General features: G+C 38.8%; 2 protein-coding genes across 3 annotated transcripts; one reads left to right on the top strand and one right to left on the bottom strand.

Moving 5' to 3' along the window:
• Positions 1–194: 194 nt before the first annotated feature.
• On the top strand, positions 195–1,889 carry fabp2 (fatty acid binding protein 2, intestinal). Its single transcript, XM_079338626.1, has 4 exons — positions 195–332; positions 721–893; positions 1,253–1,360; positions 1,656–1,889. The coding sequence occupies exons 1-4, from the start codon at positions 266–268 to the stop codon at positions 1,704–1,706; spliced, it is 399 nt and encodes a 132-aa protein (XP_079194752.1). The 5' UTR covers positions 195–265; the 3' UTR covers positions 1,707–1,889.
• A 91-nt stretch (positions 1,890–1,980) lies between these two features.
• Positions 1,981–22,466, bottom strand: usp53b (ubiquitin specific peptidase 53b). 2 transcript variants are annotated; one of them, XM_079338623.1, is made up of 17 exons: positions 22,016–22,466; positions 20,493–20,689; positions 19,391–19,551; positions 18,806–18,898; positions 18,472–18,606; positions 17,534–17,647; positions 17,222–17,304; positions 15,824–15,929; positions 14,361–14,507; positions 13,586–13,735; positions 13,324–13,492; positions 10,986–11,108; positions 10,110–10,830; positions 8,709–8,770; positions 6,887–6,965; positions 5,981–6,789; positions 1,981–5,497 (listed from the first exon to the last, which is right to left on the bottom strand). In XM_079338623.1, the coding sequence occupies exons 2-17, from the start codon at positions 20,584–20,586 to the stop codon at positions 5,421–5,423; spliced, it is 3,123 nt and encodes a 1,040-aa protein (XP_079194749.1). In that variant the 5' UTR covers positions 20,587–20,689; positions 22,016–22,466; the 3' UTR covers positions 1,981–5,420. The 2 variants fall into 2 exon arrangements, with proteins under 2 accessions (XP_079194749.1, XP_079194750.1); XM_079338624.1 differs by having other exon boundaries at positions 19,391–19,545.
• Positions 22,467–23,677: the final 1,211 nt, after the last annotated feature.

The raw sequence follows: 23,677 nt of genomic DNA, 5'->3' as shown, positions 1-23,677 counted from the left end.
GATTCAGGTGTAACAGAATGTCAACCATTGAAGCAAAATGATCATCAGCCACAGTTTGTAGGGATATGGTAAAGTTCTCTCTCGAACCATGGTATTGCCCAATCAGCTGCAGTGGTGGATATTGTCTAAAGTGTAAACTTTAAACAGCCACATCAGCAATCAGATGGAGGGGAAGATAAGAATGGTGCGTGGTTTAAAAGGGGTGGCGGACTCTGAGTAAGTCACTCCTTGCTGCAGAGTCGTCCTGTTCACCCTCACCGCCACCATGACCTTCAACGGCAACTGGAAAATCGATCGCAATGACAACTATGAGAAATTCATGGAAAAAATGGGTGAGTGATGTCAAAGTGCTGATAAAATGCTGAAGTGACTCTGTTGCATGTATTATGAGGAATTTGATGAGCTGTAAATGACAAAAACGGGGAATGACACTTGTACCAATGTTTACAATAAGTGTCTATATATTATTTGATTTGTGCAATCAGAATGCAAATAAAAGGTTAAGTGTTTTAATACTCAAATTTAAAAAAAAATAGAGATAAGATTCCATTTGAAGAGAATGTGAAGCACAATTACTCACTGAACATGTCTGTTTTATGACTCATGTACATACTGCCCTCTGCAAATACACAAACAATGGAACTACCTGTGCATGAAAAGTGATTAAATCCTGACACCCTTCCTCTTATTGTTCTTAATATCCAACGTGTCCGTTGATAGGAATTAACATGGTAAAGAGGAAGCTGGCTGCTCACGACAACCTCAAGATAACCCTTGAACAGACTGGAGACAAGTTTCATGTCAAGGAAAGCAGCAATTTCCGCACCCTGGAATTAGACTTCACCCTGGGTGTCACCTTTGAGTACAGCCTTGCAGATGGAACAGAACTATCAGTAAGCTAAAGTTGCATCTACTGTGGGATACTTTTTTATGAAATAAAAGGATTGTTTTCATCCATGTTTATTTAACAGGTTTCGCTGTTTATCTTATTCCAAATGTGAAAGTCTCCTGTATAGTGAAAAACTAGACTTTGGACCCTTGAGTTGCACAAAAGAGTGCATTTGTTTGCTAAGTAAACTATCCGTAAGTCAGGTTGACTTTATATTTGTAGACTTGTACCAAGTCGATGTGAACTTCATATGATATACAGCAACTACCATACCAACAACCTGCACTGCCAGCCTTTTCAGTCTGTAACTCCTCTCCCATGTAGTACGCAGGTCATGAGTTAACTTGATGTTTGATGCTGCAGGGCTCCTGGGTCATGGAGGGAGACATGATGAAGGGAGTTTTCAACCGAAAGGATAACGGAAATCTGCTGACAACAACCAGAGTTATTGAAGGAGATGAACTCATACAGGTAGAGTTAATGACTATGCAAATTCAGGCACACAAAAAAATCCCCATGGTCATATTTGCATCGCTGCGAAAATGTCTTTGCAGTATTGTTTATCTGATAGTCCAGCCGTCAGTTTCTGAATCTTGAGTTACCTGTTAATGAAATCTGAATTCAACAGATGTCCATTTGTTAATACTGTCATGTTATCACATGATATACAGAACTATAACTATAGTTGTAACTCCTTCATTTTTCAGATACAAGCAAAGACTATGAAACTATAAAAATAACATTATGTGATATTTTGTGTCAACAGAGCTACTTCTATGAAGGTGTGGAGGCTAAGAGGATTTTCAAGAGGGGATAGACTGAACTCATCATAAACTTCAAAGGGGAATGTTGAACTTCAAGATTACATACAGTATTGTGTTGAACCATCAACGACTTGTGCCAGAAACAATCTTTTGAAAGGAGCACTGTCTGTAATGAACTTACAGTTTATGAACCACAGGATTTTGATACCTGCAGTAATAAAGCCATGATGTAACTCACTACTTCTGCTCCGAGTTTGATTTCTAGAAAGACTTTTCTGTGATAACAAACGAGGCTTGTGTGAAGCACAAAAGACAAACACATTGAAGTGACTTATTTAAGAGTGATACAATAATTTATTCAACAATGAATAAAAATAAAATATATATAATGTACAAAAATATAAAGTGTAGACAGATTTCATATGATTCTTTTAAATTGATCTGTACGTACACAAGTCATGAAGCATTCACTGAAGCACCACCAACTCAGTTCATTTCAGGCTTGAGCCTAACCACACACAGAGGTGTATGAAACGAAGGATACAGTTCTGACACATCAGCCTGTAACATTTCAGAGACCATCAGTGACAGAGTGTGTACAATTCTCTTTTGTTCTTCAGTGTGGATGCCAGAAACTTTAATGAAGCTCTGTCGCTGTAAAAGGTAAAAGATATGGATCGATGCAATGCCAACTGCGACTTATGTGACACAAAACAAAAAGACCTTTTGTCAAACAGGCCCTGGGTCTAGAAATCCTTACCGTGATGGACCACGTATACAGAAGTAAACAAATATGATTTTTCCTTTTTCCAAACTCCCACACAAACAGTTTTACAGGCATGCAGGCAAATTTATTAATGACTTTAGTTTAGCACTGAAACAATAGTTCAGTTGTTCTACAATAAAGCTCACACTGGAAAGCTTTGCTGCCCAGGAAAACATTTCAAGCTGAAATTTTACCACGTCAACATTTGCCAATTGCAGCTGGATACAGAGTGAACAGAAAGTTTGCTGCTTTTCTAAGCAGGTCAAAGCTTCCAAGCCTGAAAGGGCATTTAGGGATACTTACATAAAACTGGACCTGGCACTAGTCCTAAGCCCTGAGCTCCCCCCCGCCCCTCACCCAAACACACACAAACAAGCACACATACAGTACAATGTTGGTCAGATATGTCACTTTTAGCATTGCATATTTAAGTTTTTCATGACATCCTATAATCTCTTTCATTCACTGCCCTCGCTCCTAATCGTGGTTTTGCTAAAAACATACATGAACCACTGAAATGTCAAGGCACTCTTGATTCAACTGAAGACACAAAATTCTGAATCTAATATACAGTTTGAGTGAAAACAACAAACTCCTAAAGTTACAGACAAAGAAAATAATAAGTGATGGGACCGGTGCTGTGAAAAAACTATAAAGCCATTAGTCTCTCAAGACACTACAAAACCAAACAGCAGGGCAACAACATGAAGAAAACCTGGTTATTATACTCTGACTCATCTTCATCTAATCCAATAGTTTAACAGTTTGGATAGCCTTACATAAAGAATCTTAGATATCTTAAAATAATAATAAAGCGAATGATTTATCTTTAATCTGGCACAATCAGTTTGTAGAAAAGCATCTTTATGTCCTTTGAGTGATCAGACCCCTTAAACATAAAATCTATTCTGAATAGGCCTGTGTCCTTGTTTGCCTGCATTTTCTTTAAATCAGGCAGTGTACATAAATTGAGCATGACCAATTCAAGCAGATGCTTGAGTGATCAGTGACATGTGATGTTACACACACGCTTAAATAAATCATCTTTTGGTGTCAGACAGCACAAGCACAACTCACACAAACACAGCAACTTGAGTGATTAAATGTGTTTGGTTAGAATAGTTGGGAAATACCTGGACAAAGGTTATTGAAGTTAGACAAAAGTGCTATGTGAAAAAAAAAAAAACAACAACTGGCAGGGTGTTTAGGAAAAGACTTGGCAACGTAGTGAGCACAAGAGAAAGTTAATATCAACATTTAAAAATTGATCAACACTGATTCGTATATATTGTTGGGAATGTCTGATTTACATAATACAAAGCATTAAAAGTACCAAAATCTGTTTGAAAACAATCACAAAGTAATTTTCAGTGAATGCATAGTATGTCTTGGAGAGTTAATTGTTTTTCCAGCGTACTGTGTGCATCATATTTTTATATACACAATGGATGCATAATCAAAAAGAATGTGTCCTCGCATGGACACGAACAAGAGGAAAAGATTCCAAAACTATCGCAACAAATGGCTAGTTTATGAATTGAATACAAATCGGTTTAATCAAATTGAATGGATGCCCAGTGTAATCATGCTCATGCTAATGCTGTACACAGAGCTAGTAAGACTTTGTAAAGGCCACATGCAGGTTTCAGAACATTAGTCTTAAGAACGAGAATCATTTTTGTGTAGTATGATCAATATCAGGTAGGCATATTAATTTTGTTGGCATCAATAGGAAAAAAAACCTGCAAACACAGACCTCTTCAAGCCTGTCTACTTTGAAAGGAAGACTGCAAAAATACAATTTGACATCACCGCAAGTTACAAAAGAGGAAATACAAGAACCAGCACAATGACGGTAGAGTACAGAAGGAGAGATATGGTCGCACAGTATATAGTGACCTTTTAAATGAACCGAGGGCTCCTACTACAGAAGATTATAGTCACTATAGGATCTGTTGACAACCAGTGACTGGATCTCTCAGTCCTGCAGAATCCATTAAGAAAAAAACATAAATCTCCCTAAGATCTATACATGTTTATGAATGGCAGCATTACATTTGCTTAAAATCTTTCAGGAAATTAACAATTGAAATAAAACAAAAATGAACAAAGATCTTTGTCAACTTTTTTTTTTTTTTTTTTTTTTTACAGCCAATGAGGTTGGCTACAATGGGGCAGCCGAAGTCACTCATTAACACATATGTTGTCAAAGAACTGATAAATGATTAGATTACAAACAGTTGAAACAAATCAGTAACTGAATACACATAAATATTGCAACGTCTCTTCCCGAGTGAACTTGAGCCCTCAACGTGAATTAATTGGTGGTTGTCCTGATGTTAACCCTTCTACAGTTTGGAGTAAATGAACTACTTTAAACCTGCCGCTTCAAATTCTTTGTATTCTTCAGTAGGTTTTCTTCCACTGTGTAAAATGACATCATGTACTTACTAAGTAGCTTTCACATATAATTGTATGTCTACTTGCAGTTATGTTTCATCCTGCTCTATCCTTCTATCTGTATATAATCAATGTTATACACCAAACTGAACGTCATCAAAGTGTGGCTCCCTGTCAACTCTCATGCCGCTCTTGCGATATGTAGCTGAATCTTCATTTCTGCAACATTCTGAAGACTTACTTTATGAGTAAAAAAATAAACATTTTTGATTTGGGATCAGATGACAAAAAATAATAAAGACTAAAAATCCCTTTGTGCAAACTGAAAGCTGTTGTGATTCTTGTATCAACAAAATCTGCTTTCAGCAATACTGCGGGATGATGGAAGACAGTTTACATGATAGATGACAATCCTTCAAACAAAATGCACCAGCATTTAGAGATAGCATTTATTTATGTGACAAGCTTGCATAAACATATTCCGCTCTATTTGGAGGTGTCTGGCTTCAGGACAAATTTCCATTCTGTAAACTCTTTGGCATCCAGTTGGTACTCTACTGACCGCTGCTCATCTGTGTAAACAAACTTTACCAAGTAACACTTATATAAAACCACGTTCATCCAGTCCTTTGGCTGCCACTGGGTTCCATTTTGCAGTGGGTTTATTGCTATTATGGCCTGTAAAGAAACAAAAGTAAATAAATAAATGAAAATCTAATTTAAATTGTGTTCGATGGTTCATCCAATTTACATTTAAAGCAAAACAAAAAAACTGTGAATTTTGTCTTTTTAAAGAATCGTCAGGAGGGAAAAATAAATAAAACCTTTACCTTATTTCAGATGACATTTGATATTGTGATATTGATTTTTATGATATAATTTAATTGTTTCTGATCTGGCAGATTATGGGGGTAGTGTTGAAATTAATTTAAAAAAATCTAAATGGATGCACAATTACCAGACAGGAATGGCCCTGGCGAAAAAAGACATTTTATAGTATTGATGTAAAAATCGATTTATGTCAATTCTTTGTCCTGCTGTTTGAATACTAACATCGTCCTCAATGGCCACAACAAGAAAATATGAGAGGAAAAGCTGCTAATTTGAAACAGAACAGCTAAGTCTCAGATGGTTGTGTTGAGGTTTGCGAGAGAGGCTTACTTGTTTCAGGTCTTGCTTTTGGCACATCTTGTGAGTGTGTGTCAGTTGGGAGTGTGTGGCTGGTTTCTCTGCGCTCTGTCACTACCACAGTCCGCGGTACTGTGGCCGAGAGGACAAGAGGCCTCTGGTTGTGGTACTTGAGACGGTATGTTTCCGTCATACAGTTATCCACATTGAAGTACGTCGTCAGAGAAACCTCTTGAGCTTGCACCGCCTGTTCGCCCCTGCACCCAGTTAGTCTTTCCTCACTTTCGCACGACGACGGGGTGCTCCTTTCCGGGTCAGAGCCTGACTTGGAGCTTGCATCCGAGAGGGCTCTAAGACCTGACATGTCAGGCTTCCTGTGCGGACTGACAAACGATGTAGATGAAAGGCGAGGACTTGAGGGAAAGGTCTCTTGGAGCATCCTCGGACGAAACACTGCATGGCTCGTTTCACCCTGATGAGGGGGGAGACGCTGGGTTGTTCGGAGGTGAGGCGACCCCGTTGTGCTCATCTGACGCTGATTGTTCAGTTGAAGAGGCTCTGCAGTCACATTGCTGGGAGGGGGGTATGGTATGTGAGGACACTGGGACTCAGAGGCGACGGACTCACTGTTGCTGGAGCGGTAAGAGTTTTCTCTATCCTCCGGCTCAGAGAGAGCAAGATCGTCGGAGCTGTTCCATTCTGAGCTGCTGGTTTTTGTGATGTGCCTCAGGGCTGTACTTTCTCCACTGTGCTGCTCACTCTGCCTGTTATCAGAACTATTGGAGTCCCTCTCTGAAGACGCTGCTTTTCTGGATGTACAAGAAGTGTACTTTGATTTCCGTCTACAAGAGAGATGTGTTGCACAAAACGATGGAAATTAACACTTTATATTGCAGAGCATCAGACAAATTCAATATTATTTATTATACAGGCTTCTACCTTGAGCTTGGACTGCACTTTAGATGTGAATGTGAAATTTGGTCATGGTTTTTTCCCTGAGGTTTGGGTTGATGTTTACCTATAAAATGTACAAAGAAAAAATAAGATTAAAACATGATGACAGCAAAGGAGACTGAATGGAAAATGTAGTAAGATAGACAAAGCTGTAAAGCAGAAGTGTTTTGGAAAGGTCTGCTCTGTCCAGGCAAGTGGCTTAAAACATCCTGTAAGTAGTGCTAAAGGTAGCCCAATGTATTTTTATCTTCTGACCTTTCCTTCTCTTCAGAGTTAATTTTGGTAGAGCATGTTTAAATGTGCCAAACTACTGTTGACACTTCCCTATCGGAAAATCTCAATCCAACAAATGAGAAGACGTTTGGCAAAAAAACACAAAAAAACAATGAAAGGAACAAGATTAGAACTGAAAAGAGTGTTAAGTCAGAAATATGAGGGGGAAAAAACTCCAGCACATTTGAAGATTTTAGACTACAAGATCTAATCTTTTGGAGGTTGTGGAAAATGAAACACTATTCAATGATAGGATATCCCACAGTAAAACCTGCTATTTCAAGATTGGCAACAGCTGCCACACTCTTAAAAGTAACTCTCCAAAAAAAGCAAGATGGACTTATGAAAACAGGAGTCTGAAAGTGGGAGGTCCACAAATATTGAAAACACTAGCTCTTAAAGCAGAGCTCCATCATTTTATTTTTTAGCTAGTCCTCATGTTCTCTTCCCAAATTATAAACCATGCAGATGTAGAGCCAGCGCAAACAACAAAGCAAAGTGAATCAATAGTAGAGAACAAATCAGGACACAAGGTGGCAGCAGCAGACGGTTAAATCCCAGCGGACTCTCGCAGCAGGATGAACCGGTCGGCGCACACGCTCAGCACAGCGTGGTGCTGAATTCCTTCACTTTAAAAATAGACGTGTCATCTTTTTCTCTGCTGTTGCCCGGATGAGGTCCATTCAAGGATAAAAGCTGTAGCTGTTGGTTGGAAACAATGACTCAGGGTGCCCATAGCCTTGATAAAGTATCAAGTGCAGTACACTTAAAGTACTGCATGAAAAAGGAAGATATTCATGACAATGCCAACAGCCATGTCCAGCTGTGCTATCTGAATGAGCTTTGTGGGATTATCACCAGATTAATGCGTGTGCTTGGCAGACTGGGTGTAGAGGTTAAAGAAACCAATCCAGTCTTATAAACCAACCCAGACATAAATCAATCCTCATTATTCTCACTTTATCAGTATCAGACAGCTCGAAATCAATCTGATACACTGACAGAAAAAAATGAAAATAGAGAACAAATCTGCTGTGGAAATGACTGGTCCCTTATGGCTGGAACTCTTGCTGCAAGATACTGTCTTTAAACAAGTAATGCTTCATTCTTACTTTCCCTTGTAAATCTATTCTCGGAAGTATCTGCTGGTTAAATAAGAGTTGTAATTGCCCCTGAGCAGAGAGGTAGACTTTGTGCTCTTCATCAAGTTGTCACTTTCATGTCAAGCTATTTTTGTTGGTGTTCTCATTTCTACCTTGTTTAATCTTTTTTTAAACACTGGCTTTATGATTTTTATTTTTTTTCTTTAAAGTAGATTTGGTTTGAAATTGCCTTATTCACATTGTCAGGCCATTACATAATCTAAACTCTACATTTACTGAATTTATTACAGTAAAAATACGCAACAATCAAACAACCAATAACCAATAGCACAACTGACGAAGAGGTACAGGTCATTTCACACACTTCTCACAGGAACACTATTGACTCCTTCTAGAAATGTGAAATTAAGGTCTAAAACCTTGGAACTTACCATTGTGTGAAGGTGAGGATGTTACACTTGATTTGGCATCGCCCCCTTTTTGGTGCGGCTGACTAAAAAACAAAACACTTTAATTATTCGAAGCATGTTTTCAATCAATCATGTTTTTACAAGTTCATTGTAGAACAAACTTTCTCAGTGTTGGAGGCAATGTGCAAACTCTAAATTGCTCCAAGCACCATCAATAAAATCACTTTAAGAAAGGTAAAAACAAATGGATCTCATATTATCTCTCATTGAATCCAAATGGGTCTTCTTACGATCATTCTATGTTTTGTGGGCTAAGTTTGGATTTCTTATCATCATCATAACCAGACAACAATTGAATTAAGATGACAGCAGTAAAGTCACATGTATTTCCTAGTTCAACATCCTCTTGGTTACCGAAAGTACAATCTCAGAAAAGTAACAGAATTGATAAATGTCGGAGACTTCACTAATGATCCTTTTGATTATTGTAACTTACTAATTGTTTCTATACTCATGGAGAATTACTTTCAAGTCACCTTAGAGCATCTATAAAACTGGAATGAAATACAAAGAATGTATTTTTAAAATAAGCTGAGTGTCTCCTGAACAATCTATAAACAGCATGTAATAAATATATTGAAAGTACAAAAAAAGATTTCATATTATCTGTGTACATCATTTATCAGAAGTGTCTTAGGGTTGCTTATTATGATTAGATCTGCCTGGCTCAATACCGGTAGTTTGTATGTACAATCAGTACAAAGTTGGAAAGTTGGACAATCAGTGTTGTCCAATTTCTTATTTTAAGCCATTTGATTCAGAATCACAGGAAGTCAATGCCCTGCAAATGAAAGTTATTTCTTTGGATTTGTAACTGAACACTGAGTATTAAAATGGTTTGCTTTCCATCAAAGCTCTGAGCAGGGTCGAGGGCAAACACATGATACTAATGCAACGCCAAACGATAGCTTGGATTTGTAGCTTATGCTACTGATGCATTTTCTTTTTATAAATATTCAAAACAGTCTCCTGCACTAAACCTCCGCAGCTGAAAATAGTTAACTGTAATATACACGCAACACACTTTGGTAAAAAAAAAAAAAAAAAAAACATTTTTCTAATGATACTAAGTAGTTTGACCTAACACTCTAAATAACACATAACAATGTTTTGGTTATGGCTTTCCATAGACGATAAACAGTATAAAACAATAAAACCATAAATAACTTTAAAAATGACTTTTAGTAAATTTAGAAAAACATTTGTTGGTAGAGTTTGCATTTTAGCTGTCTACAACAATAATACTACTGTAGCTGTGAAATGTTGACTCCATCCACCAATGACATGTTTTCTTTACTCAGTTAGGGGGAAAATCAGGGGGAAAAATGCCAAAAAATAAAACACTAAACAGTTGTGTCTTACCTTTGCAAATGTGCCTCTGGAGTTGATCTCTGGTTTACAACAAAGCAATCCACACCAGGTGAGTCTGGGTTGGTGGAGCCACTGCTGAGTCTATCACTGCTTTCATAGCCAGACTCAGTCCTTTGGATGGTCCAGGTGTCACTACGCAGCAGTGTCTTTGGTCCACCCTTAAGTCTGCTGCTCCTCTGTTGGTTAGCCCTGCTCTCTGACTCTACAGAACTGTGGCTCTCCGTCTCATGCCTGTGTTCGTCCTCATAAATAGTCATTAAACATTTCTGCTTTCGATCGTCTCTGGTTCGTGCATATTCCCGCTCACGGTCTCGATTAGGTTCACTGTGCACTCTTTCCTGGGGTGAAGACTTACTGTGCCGCGGGCTGTCATGTTGCTGTTGACGACGCTGCTCCAGTTCGTTCAGTACAGTGTCCACATTTAACACCTCCCGAATGGGTCTCCAGGTAGACTTGGATTTATTGTGACTTCCATCACTTTCCCCTTTTTCCAACTGCTCCTGGCAGCTGTCCTGATCATAGCGGCTTGGAGACGTGTTGTTCTTTCTGCTGTGCCCAGCACTTTGAGTACCAAAAGAGTTTCCTCGTGGCTCATGCGATCCTCTGCTTGGATGGTTTGATGACTTGTCAGTGCGTGGATGGGTTTTGGATTTTTGGTCCAGTAAAGGCCTAGGTCCATTTTCTGGGGATAAAGATCTTGCATGTGTCATCTCTAGAGAGAGTGGACAAAGATAATTTGTAAAAAGACTATTTAGAACATTGCTCTGTCCTACAGAAGTCATCATCACAGGCTTGCCCCTGAATGTATTTTGTTGCCTCAGTACAATCAGAGTTTATCTTTAGTATACGATGAAGACGCGACTGTACCTTTGTGTTGTGATGGGTCCATTCTCCGATGCCCTCTATCCTTTTTTGATGTTTCGCTTGTCCTCTTTACATTTTCCGTGAAAGGCTCCTGGAACTTCTTCGGACTGCCAAGGGGATGTTTCACTGAGAGAAAGAAAGACAACAAACAAATTGGCAAATGAGTAGCTGCTGAAAACATTGAGGTAATTGCACTCTAATTTTGTTAGAGTAAGTACTAAATGATTCTATGCTCGCTTCAGTTAATAAAGTATCACTGGGGATAGAGCACTAAATGGCAGCCGTATTTTGGAGGTGCTGAGAAGTTTGGGAACCCTTGCTCTAGCTCATTGTTACCTACCTTTACACAACCATTTAAAGACTTGAGGGTAAGATATGTATTTAATATGACCACTAAGATGAAAAAGTCGCATCTGTACTCCATCACTCTTTTGATGGGATAAAATGTATAAGATGTAACTTTATTAATCCCGAAGAAAGATGAGCTAGGTTGTGCCAATAGTTATAGTACAAAACAGACAAAATACAAAATACAAGTATATTAAGGAAAATCCCCAGAACTGTAGTTAGACCCTGGTCCCCCAGGGGGAACTTTAGTCTCTCCCAAAGACCCTAGGGAAAGTTCCTGTTGTGGAAAGGCAACTCTTACAGTCTGGCAAGCGAGGCGACTTCGACTCTTCCTCTCATTACAAACTCCAGTGGACTATAATCACACTTGTGTTTCTTTGGATTCTCACTTTACATCTTTGCTGCAAACAGGGCAAGAGACAAAAATAAAAAAAGCCTTTGGACAGGTTCCAGTGGATCATTAGCTTAAAATACACTACTGCTGCCACATTTGCCAACCCTGTGGCGTGTTTTGAACTCTGCAGCAAAGAGGCCACTGTGAAAAACAGACATGCTGTGAACATCTGCCACCAAAACGAGCCTGAACCCATGTGAAGGTGAAACACGTGTATTTAAAACATAGGTGAGTAAAAGTGGGCTGAAGCATCGTGCCCTTCCAGATTTGTTCATGTAGCAGACATTTTAGAAGTTCCACATGAGCAGACACAAGTTGGAGATTGAGTACAGCAGGCCTATTAATCCAAGTGTTACAGTGCATGAAGAGCCAGTTATTTTCCACAAAGTGTAGCTTTAAGAGTGAATACACAATAACAGACATCTTCTCTACAACTTTGTACAGCAGAGCATTACTCTGGTGCAGAACTCTCTTTAGAGTAGTTTAATAAGAAAGTTTATGTTGCATTAAAAAAAAAGATAATTAGAAATAAACCTTTGCCACGTCTCACTGAAAGACCAACAAGAAGAATAACTTACACATATTTCCATATAAACAAGATTCCAGTCCCATGTCAGTCAAAGAGCCTGGGCAACGCACGACAGGAAAACAATCCATCTAAAGGGCCAACAGCGCCATTGCCAAAATAGCAAGCAGATAAATTAATGGACGCTAACATTGGAAATGTCTAAGGGAGGAGTGAGGACTATGTAGCAGGAGCATGAGTGCGCTTGGCTGCAGGAGTAGGGATTAGGGAGGGAGGCGTGGGTGGTAATCTGCGTGCAACAGAGGCATCATCCTCATGTCAAGTTCAAGCCAGCACACAGGGCAGGACAATCTTTCTGCTTACGGTTTAATGGCACTCTCTAAATCCCAATTCAAACCATAAATGAAACTTGCCGTCTGATTTTGTTTGTTGTCATTTGCACTGACCGTTTTTGATATTTCGTTGTACTAGGTGTTACTCATAAAGTGTTCAGATGCTGTAATAAGATTTTTTGAATTCATGAACATTTAATTATTTGACAAATTGTATGCATTTAGTTGGAAAGTCAAGCTTGCAAGTATGTGTGTACTGTTTTTCTTTTGAGGTATATTCAGAATCTTTGGAATATGGAATATGACAGATTATTTAAATTAAGAATAGGTTAGTGGCACAAAGTTGGTTGGAATTAATGGATTTTTTATTGTTATTTTCTAAGTAGTTCTGTTCGGTCGAAGGAAAGGGAAAAATGTTTATAACAGCTTCATCACTTGCTATAAGTTCAATAACTTAAGCCTTCAATGATTAGAATTGTCCCTTGGAGATAAATAAAGTTATTTGAATTTCATTGATGTATATAAAATATTTATAAAGATGCATGAATTCACACACCTTGATAATAATTAGTTTTGTGTTATTTTATTTTATTGGTTTGTGTTTTTTTTTCTATCATCTCCTATTACTGCCCCTTTTTCACTTCTGTAAGGCGTCCTTGGGTTTCTTTAAAGGCGCTATATAAATCCAAGCCATTATTCAAACCCCAGTCAGGGGTGCTGAGAACTGTACGATTGTCTTACCTGTTGTGTCACCATTCACTTGGGCTTTGTACCGAGGACACATGGTGGTTTGTCTCGGTGCATCTTCATTAGAAACTGGAGATCCTTCAGGATTGGTGTAAAATAGAAGAAGAGGTTGGAAATGTCCCCTGATACACTTAGAAGCAACATCTTTCCATTTGGATCCAATCTGAGCAAAACAAAGGCAGGATTAAGGAGGTTGTAAAATGTGGTATCAGGTAATAGAACTGAATTAAAGCTGACTCATAGCAAAGTTCCTGACCTCTTTTACAGTAGCATCATCAAAAAACATCCATTTAGAAGATTTGGTATGATAGGCAAAGGCTGAGTAATGTTTACTGGAAAAACAGATCATCCCCACCAGATGTAGCTCACTCCTTTTGGCATTTTCGTCAGTGACCCGGTTGAACAGCTGAAAGAAGGCAAATTGAAACAAGTTTGATCCCTGAAAATGGCTTACTGATTGCTTTTGTTTTTGATGCTTATTTTTAGAGCAACTCTGAAGGCACACAACTGGCAACCCTCCGATTCATCAAAAACTCCAGATAATTAAGGGTGGGGAAAATGTCCTTATCTACAATTTGAATTGTTTTAATATAACTCCATTTGTATTTTATGTTTTGTGATGCACTGGTTTCTGTAACAGTAAATACATCTAATCAATAGAAAATGTCTTTTCATTAGCCTAATACACAGCTTGGCAGAAAATATCAGGCTTTAGAGTGAGGAGTGAAACCAATAGTTGCACATGTGAACATGCTCATTATAATGGTACTCTTAAACGTTTAAAGTATTAAGGGGAGGGCAAGATTTTCCAAAACAAAGGCTTCAGTGTGAGGATTACAAATACTAATAAATGTGTTTTTGTTGATTTTCTCTCACCTCTGCTCAAAGAGCGACCATGGGACAGGTCGGTGGAGGGTATATCTAGCTTTTGAAATTGATGATTTCGGCTAAAGGTTTGTTTGAATAATTGTTTGAAAATTTAGAACTCAAGTCTCAACACCCTTACAGGAGAGGTTCGCCTCAGCTCTTACCCCACACAGGTTCAAACGGGGGCCAAGCGACCGAATAACGTCATCTGTAAGATCAGACTGCTCAGCGTCCCATACAAATCCAATTGTGACAATCTCTGGACAGTTCATGAGCACACGGCGGATCTTGATACTTTGACCACAGTTGCTCTGCAAGAAAAAAGAAAATCCAAGATAACACTAAGATACAAACAAAATAACATTCTGCTGAGCGTTTCCTTAAAGGAGGAATATATACTGTACATTTTGGAAAACCAAAAACATAATAAATTCATATATCCATGTGTGTTCCAGACACGGCCCACTTTCATCTTAGACTTAAGCAAGGGGAAACAGTTAGCTTATGTACAACAATCTGCCATAGGATGCATAGAATCCAGCAATTGAGTTTCCTCCCCTTCTTCAATTTGCATGTTCTTAAAATCATGGGTTTTTTTTCAATCCCTATAAGCAGCTACATTGTAATGGTTTGTCAGAAGGATTAGCGCCCAGCACATCTCCAGCTCTTTGCCTGTTGTTGAGTTAACCAAAGGTCTGCTAAGAGTCAGCATTTTTAACATGGCAACTGCCGCAAACAACATTTTCAGAACAGCCAAGACCAATTGGTGACTAATTCACATTTCTTAAGTACTGTAGGGAGCGTGATTTAAGTTGCTCAAAGATGTATTTTGATTTATCTTTTGGTGGTGGTCAAATGTTCCCCTACCTCGAGTCAATGTGAGAAAAAATATTTCTGGACTGATTTTGAAGAAACTAACCCACCGAGACGTGTTTTAGACAGCTTACATGTCTTGTATGTTAAAGTATCAGTTACAAATAAATGAGTAAGTTCCAAAAAATGTCCGAGTGATTAGGTTGTGGCTTATATTTCCTTCTCACTGTCACTTGTTTTATTCAAAACTCTAGAATTAGAATTATCAGTCCAATAAAGTCATAGTAACAACTTCAAATATGGAAAGGAGCCAAGAAGCATGAAAAACATGCACAGCACTATCATTACGTCTGAACTCCTGCTCACAGCTTGTGGGAGAATCATTTGTAAAACGGAGATAGCGCTAAAGCTTCACCAAAAGGATGCACACTGAAGAGCAGCATTAGAAAATACAGATGAGAGAAACCGTGGATATGGCCTTAATGCTATTTATATCCCAACAGTAGTCTGGCACCGTCTCCTGCCGACCGCTTCAAGTGCAGTGTCACGGCAGAAAGTACAGCATGTACTCGGCATTGCTGCGAGGATCATTTTTGTTCCTAATTTAAAATAGCATTCTGACTGTCAACTAAATTATTCAGCCGTAGCTGACTCGAATCAATCAGCATTAGGCAATGGTTGAATTCAGACAGACGTTTTGACAGCTGCAGCACAACTGGGAAACGAATCGAGCCATACATTTTTGAGGAGGTCTCTCATTTTGCAGAGAAAACGGTCACATAGAAACTAATGAAAATGGCAATCAATGACATACCGGGCAGCTTCGGAGGTCCCCTGTGTTGTTTGCTGCCTGCAACAATTCTCCAAACATGTCTGACCTGAGACGCTCGCTCTTCCCCATAATGCGATCAACCTGTTGGCTGTGCATGAAAACAGAGACAGTGTGGAAAGTAGACACACGAGATGCTTCATATTCTTCTGTCTTCTTTTTGTTTCGGATTCTGACGTTTAGAAAAATCTCTATGAATTTCAATACAATTTTAAATAACCCTGATCTTTTTTTTTTTGGTAAATCAATGTAATGTAATACAAAGAAAATAGAAATTGAACAAGTTATTTAGAAACACAATTCAGTCCTTTCTGCACCCCCTGAACATCTTACATCTTACTGTGAAACTTTGCAGAGAAAAGTCAAAGCAAAGACTGAGAGTGAATCAAAACTACTGAACTACATAGAAATAGTCTGATCACTGATGTACTTGCTCGCATTTGAAGGTCATAAAGAGGCATCACTTTTAAGCCTGTTTCATAACCTGTTTTAACCTCATTACTGTACATTTCAACTATTTGAAAAATCCGTACACATCTAGAAAAGGTTCAAAATGAATGGAAGTGTTTATTTTAACGCTCTGCAGTGTACGCACAATGAGTTTCATTTCAAGTCAATGAAAACAAACTAACACTTTTTTACAGTATGCAGATGATTATCCTAAAGAACTGCCGGCTTTGTCAAGGCTTGTTAGAGCCTGAAATGTAACGACGACCCGAAAAGTTATAAAACATTTTTTTAACAAAACCCAAAATGTAATAACTGGACGATAAGGTAACAAAATGCTGAGCCCAAAATGTTATAACACTTTGCCCAAAATGTAAGAAGTTCTTACATTATTAGAAGAAAAATATTTTGCCTGCCCCATAATGTAATAACTAACAGTAAAAAGTTATAATGTTTTGGGCTCAGCATTTTGTTACATTATCGACCAGTTATTACATTTTTGGGTTTTGTTAAAAGAAGACATTAGTAACATTTCGGGTCGCTGTTACATTTCAGGCTTAAACAAGGCTGTTTGAAATGAGCTGAGCGTGGACAGAGCACTTGTTGACTTAAGTAAAACAGAAGCCCAACATTTGAACTCAAAGGTGACTAACACATTATTTAGTCAGCGTTATACTCTGGGGAAGTTTCATGTTAGTTAACTATTATGAATGTTTATATTCTTGGTAGCTCAACAACTACAAAGAGAAAATCCCAAACATTTGTTGGGTCAGCAACAGAGACAGCAAGGAAACTGATCTAAGATGCTAAAATCTGCAGTCAAATAATTATCTGGTAACCTTCTTTAATGCTTTGACATTTAAATCAGGATTAGCACTCTGGCCTCATTTTTGTTTCCCAAAATTTTTAAGCCGTGGCAGAAAATCAAGTACTTACCATAAAGCAGTGGTCGAGACGTAATGTACGAGCTCTGTGAATGGATGCGGGTCTGAAGATGCACCACAGCAGCGACACACAAACTGTTCAAGAAAGAAGGACATTATTTAACATTATAGTTTATCTGTGCGTTTTAGGAAATTGCTGTCAACCAGTAACCAACCCCAACATTACATTTAGTGGGAGCAGCTATTTGCTGTTAACTCCGTCCACTTACAATAAAACATTCTATTTTAAAATGCATATCTTGCCTTTATGCTAATACCTGTATAGTACACATTTTTCCAGTCCATATAAAAAAGTATAGGTTACCTGCTCATAAAGCATCATTGCAAACTTCTGATGGGTGATGCAGGATTTGGATGAACAAGAGTCAGTCGCAGCGTCTGAAACGATGTGCAAATGAATCCGCTCCAGGATGTTCTCCTGACAAATCAAAGACATGGGCAGAGCCAATCGTGAAAACATTGAAGTCCAGACAACGCGGCACCAATTAGCAACTTTACCTGTCAATTCCTTCAACATAAAGCTCAATACTATAACAAAGATTCAACGATAAAACAACTTCCCTTTAACTTCTACAGGATGTGATGTAATAGACGATGGTCTCCTTGTCTTTACCATGAGCTCTAAGTGAGTAACACATAGCATCATAAAGAACTTTAAGAGCACATTAGATTTACCTATTCACTACTCTCTCTCAAACAACATAATTCCAACCCCGACATTTACTACCACATGACACTCAAACACACACACACACGAAAATACACATACACGCACACAGAAACTTACACTCACACACAAACACATTCCTTTTTTTTCTGTTTAACTTTCACAATTTTTTTGTAAAATTATTTGCCTCTTACCCTCCTCTTTTATTTTTATTATTATAATACATATTTTTTTCTCTCATTAAAAAAGAAGAAAAAAGAGCACATTCAACGATGTAGGCACGACACAAGATATGCAAAACAAAACTCAAATAGAAGACATAATCGACTCAATCCAATATGCATGCCAAGTGTTTAAAAAGCAATAAACCAATATCCCTGTATATCATTTACATACATCTAATTAAAATGTTAATTCAAGTAAGCCGAGTCAGTTTTTGCTTCTGCTTCTTTTGAACCTTCAGAGTCACAGAGGGAGCAGCACCATAACATCGTTAAAAACCCAGTGAACCCTGCGAAAAGGTCTTCCATTGAATGTAACTTTGAGTGGGAGCCAAAAGCAGAGTGTCAACGTACAAAGCATTCAGCAGCATCATCCATCAGGCCGAGCTGGAAGCGTTGTTCATCTTTGAAAGTTTCCGCGAGAGCGTTCCGCAGGCTGTCGGATGGAAGCACTCGCTCTCTGCTCTGCTGAAACTGGCTGAAGATGCTCTAGGAAAGAGAGGCGAGTATTAGCTGCAGCCCAGAAATTGGAACACCAATTCGCAAGTGGCCCTTCTTCCAATCTGAATACTTTCATAAAAGGTTATTGTAACATCAACATGTGTCAGACGTATATGCATCTTTACGATGAAAGAATAAAAACGTAGAATACTGCAAGGCTGAGCTCAAAGTGTAGAACACATCTCACCTTTAAAGCGCAAAATATGCAGGAATCACCGAGGCAGAAGTGACCCGAGAGCTGCCTCAAACTTCTCCGGAAAATGTCCAGCTGCCAAAGCACCTGTGAGGGTTTATCAACAACAACTGGTCAAACAATGATATTCAACTGAAACAGATTCATTTCCATTAATACGCTTCAGATGCTACATGAAGATGGAGTTTCATGACACACAATGAAAATCAAGCACGTACTGCAGCGTTTCTCAGATTTAAGTCATCTTTTTTTTTTTCGCTCATTATTTTGGTTGACGTTGTGGCTGAGTCCCAGCATGCCTTACCAACAAACACATAAAATAAACATGCCCAGCTCACACACGCCATTGATACATTTCCAGACTAAAACGTTTGCAATATGTACAAGCCAGAGACTGATATGTCATTCAGGAGTACTGTATTTTCCAAGATGCCTCAAATAACAATGAAACCACACAGGACAAAGTGATGTAAGGATGCTTGCTTCAATTATTCATATTTTCCAAAATAACCAGAAGGTTGCAGTCGTTTTTTTTTTACAATCTATTTTAGAGATGGTGCAGTAGCAAACATTTCTCACCTGAACAGCACTGTTTAGGAAGCAGCTATTTTGGCCGGGTTCGTTCAGCAGACCTTTGGTGAGCGCGAGGGACAGCATGCTACCAGGCTGGTAGGATTTCTTCAAGCCTCCTCCGGGTCTTTTGAACATCTTCACCCATGCCATTGAGTTAGAGCCTGCAACTGATAAAGAAACCCCAATCTGGCTCTGACATGACTTTTGTGTGTTGTTTTACTGGGACGCTTGTCTGTGCTTATTTCCCGATAAAACATGAAACTTCTACAAAAGCCTGTTGAAACAATCAACTTTGCATCTGTACATTCAAAGGAAATAAGAAGAACTCTGACATGATATGTTAAATCTTAGGAAGGTCCAACTAGCTAAACTCTTTGTGCAGCATATTAGTTTCATGTTCTGTATTGAAACTGTGTTGAATGACATTGTCCTTTGTCCATATTAAATAAAGACGTTCAATTTTGAAATTCAAAGACACAAAGTGTATATTATCAATGACAATCTATTGTTCTCATTTAAAAGGCACAAAATCACGTGATATCTATAATTCTCTTTGTAAAAAAGAAAAAAGGAATTCATCTTCATGGATCTTAAGAAATGATGACTTGTGAAATCACCAATATCACCAAGATGAACTTAAATGTGTAAGGTGACTGTTCTGATCTTGAACGCATGTACATCTGTGAAACACATGCCCTTCAAAATGTCCAAAACCTCTCAGATTTGGTCATCATAGTACAGAGACTGTGCGGCATGGCCAAACTCAGCTCACTTACATTTAAAGCGACAGGCGCAGAAACTGTTCTGAGCAGGGCTGAGATCGCGTGGTTTATATCATGATAAAATACAGGATGAGGGTGGATTTTTAACAAGAACCTTCACAAACAAGGATAATATGTGACCTTTAAAAAAATCTAAAACAGCCAAAATGGTTGTGTTTATGAAATGCAGACAGTACTATTGTTTAGTGAATACACATTTTCCACAAAATGTTACCTTATCTCAACAGAAAAAAAAAAATCATTTATTTCGACTTGGAAAGCTTTTCATTACATCACTGATCCAAATGACTGATTTGGTTGGACTCCAGATGGATAATGTTATTTACCTTCTCCAGAGTTGGGGGGAGACTTGCTGCGGCTGGACATGCTTGGTGGTGGGAGCTGGTGCGTTGGTCTGGCCATGGGCTCCATCCATTTCATCCCCACGCTCCTCCTGAGCGGTTAGTGGAAAGCATGGTCAGGATCAGCCACAGGGCAGCCTCAGTGATGTGCTACTGGACATTGAATGGCAATTGGACAATATCTGAAGATGGACAGTGGGAAAGAGGTCAATTATAAATTAATATCTGCACAGTAAAAATCCACTGTGCCTCTCTGAAGGTTCAAAATAAGCAAAGCCATTTAATGCTTAAAAAGGGAACAAAGTAGACATGGCCTACATCCTCACATGCACACAAATAAAAACCCAGCTCCATCACTAATCTCTTCTGTATTATATAAAGGACGTCCGACAAGAGGCAGTGCTGTACATCACAGACAAAACCTTATTTAAAATGATCATCTTCATGCCAGAAATAGTTCATACCGTTGTTACGTCTTAACTTTAGCATCAGTCTGCTTGTGACCAGCAGACATGCCACAGCAACAATACATTTTCCTTCTCTGTAAACTTAAAGGCAGAGAAAGGACGACAGCAGTATACTTTTGTCTTACAACAATGTCATTAAATAAACACAGTAATAAAGCAAGGACCAAAAATAACAATATGTGCAAAGACACTGACTTTTATGTACTGATTTATCCCTACTTTTCTTGAATGGAACCTTACATGAGTTCAACTTTCATCGAGAGCCTTTTTATTGTCTTCCTATTTGATTGCCATAATGCCTATTTTTTCATGTAGAGTATAGCATTAGACAATTACAGCTTGTGTAATGATGCTCTACATGTGTTTTTCATACACTGAAAGGTTTTTAAATAAAAATCTGCAATATGGGAAGGATGTTGAGCATCGTCTCTTTTTGATGACAAATAACATCAAAAACAACATCACATAAATGTGAACCAGAAAAAAAAACATCTCATCACCACCACCAAAACAAAGTAAACTAAAGCCTGTGAAACACATTGACAGCACTAAACATCAGCTTTTTTTTTTTTTTATCTTAATGTGATGCTGTTATTGTAACATCTGCAATTTGCAAACATAGGGGAGTATTTTTTTTTTAACAAGGTCATTATATCACAACATTTTTGGAATAACCTCTATATTTTTATTATGCATCATTATATTTAAATCCATTTTTTGTGTTTATCTGCACCAACCTTACACCATGTGATGCTTGCATAGGCCTATACAGTCAACATAAGCGCCCATCTTTGCAGCAGGGTTCAAAAAAGGACATAAATAAGGTACTGAGCGGGATTTTATGATCACCCTGTGTTTTTTTCCAGCGCTAAAAAAAAAAATCCCCCCTAAAAGCTTCGACGAGCGCTCTCCCACTGTACCACCATGCTGCAGCCTCACAGTGAACTGTGCATGGGGAACAGCGCCCGGTCAGCTACAGTAACGTAAATATGCCGCAACTTGCATTCACGCATGGACAAAACAAGTGCTCTGCCGACTCACCTTAAAGGGAAGCAGATACAAGCGCGCTCGCCTCCAATGTAGGCGCAGAGCAGTCCAGCTGTCAACCACGCTAATTCTCTACACCCCTCTCCGAATCATGCGAACACAACCGGCTCGAAAAGACTGCAGATATGTCCAGACGCATTCATCGCACTGTGTGCCATAGTGCTGCGGTCCCTACAATCCCTCCGACACGCACGCAGGCGGCGACACGAGTATGTGTTCAATGCCACACACCCGCTCTGGACAGTGATAATTCGGTGAAAATTCGTCCCTTTTCCGTATAATTGTGATCAGTGATGGCCTGTGCCAGAATGTCCGACGAGGATTAGTGATGTTTTGAGACTTGAGAGGTCAAACTCCGCCCCTAGTGTAGCCTCAAGTGCACTGCTGTATGGCAATCTTCAATCCCTGCATGGCAAACTGTGTGCTGGCGGAAGGTCAGACTTCCAACTTGTTATGATGATGAGAGAAGACGTCACATGACTGCACTGGTTTCATAATCATGCAGCACTGAGGAGACTCAACCCTGCTATTATTTGTTACCCTTTTTGTGTGTGCTCCCTCTTAAATGTCAAACGACAGAACATAATAAAATAGGCCATTCTGAATAACGTAAAATATCAAATAAATGTCACAGTTACCTGAACAAGGAGTTGTCCTGCCTCCATCCTCCCAACAATTCATTTGACTTATTATTTTTTCACCAAATAGCATTACAAATATAACACATCAGTCATTAGTATCCATATGACTCGTCTGCTTCAGTAAACCGGACATGGGATCACACAAAAATGGGGCAGATGGAGAGCCTGGAAGGGGAAAGCCTGCAGAGCAGGTTTTTAAGTAATGACAGGACTCGGAGGGGCTGGTGGTGCCCACAAGCCTCAGAGTCAGCAAAGATGTCAGTTATTGGTGCTCCTCTAAAAATAGGCTTGAAGGAATTCAGATCCAAATAAAATAGATATGATGTGTTACTTAGCTTCAACAAAGAGAACCACTGATAAAAGAAAATGCCTAAACCCCCCCAAAAAAGATTTTCACATTCATTTATCAAATACAGAATCACATCTGTTTATAATGACGCAGCAAACCTATAACAGTATTTATTTGTATTCATCAGCTAATACTGTGTGTGGGTGGGTGCGTGTGTTTGTGTGTGAGGGGTGTGTTTGTGTGTGTGTGTGTGTGTGTGTGCCAGGCTGTGAAAAACAGTGTAATTCACTCCTCATGAGTTGTTACTCTGTGAAGTCCTCCCTGAATTTGAGTCCAAGAATGAAATCTGTTTGATGATATTAACCGACACCATCGCACAATGATGGGAAAACATTTCTTTTCAATGACACCCAGACTGCATGAATAATTTCTAACAACAAATATACTCAGTGTTATTTCATTATGGTCCATGTGCAGTCTATGGACGGACATGTGTGTGTGAATAAAGTCTGTTGAGCCTGTGTCTGACTTGGCTTGTCAGACACAGGCTTGGCCTGTCTTGGCTCCTGAATAGCCTGCAACGTCTCAGGAGACATATGAAGCATTTTAAGTATTATTTTTTTATTTTAAAAAAAAATAGCCTGAAAAGAAACAGCCTTGCATTTCTCCCTCTGAATGTTGCACAACAAAAATGTGTTTGAGCCGTCAAACTCAACTGTGCCTTAG

Source organism: Symphodus melops (genome assembly GCF_947650265.1).
Source record: "Symphodus melops genome assembly, chromosome: 2".
Taxonomy (NCBI): domain Eukaryota; kingdom Metazoa; phylum Chordata; class Actinopteri; order Labriformes; family Labridae; genus Symphodus; species Symphodus melops.
The sequence above is the reverse complement of the archived record's forward strand: the minus strand, read 5'-3'. Positions and strand labels throughout refer to the sequence as shown.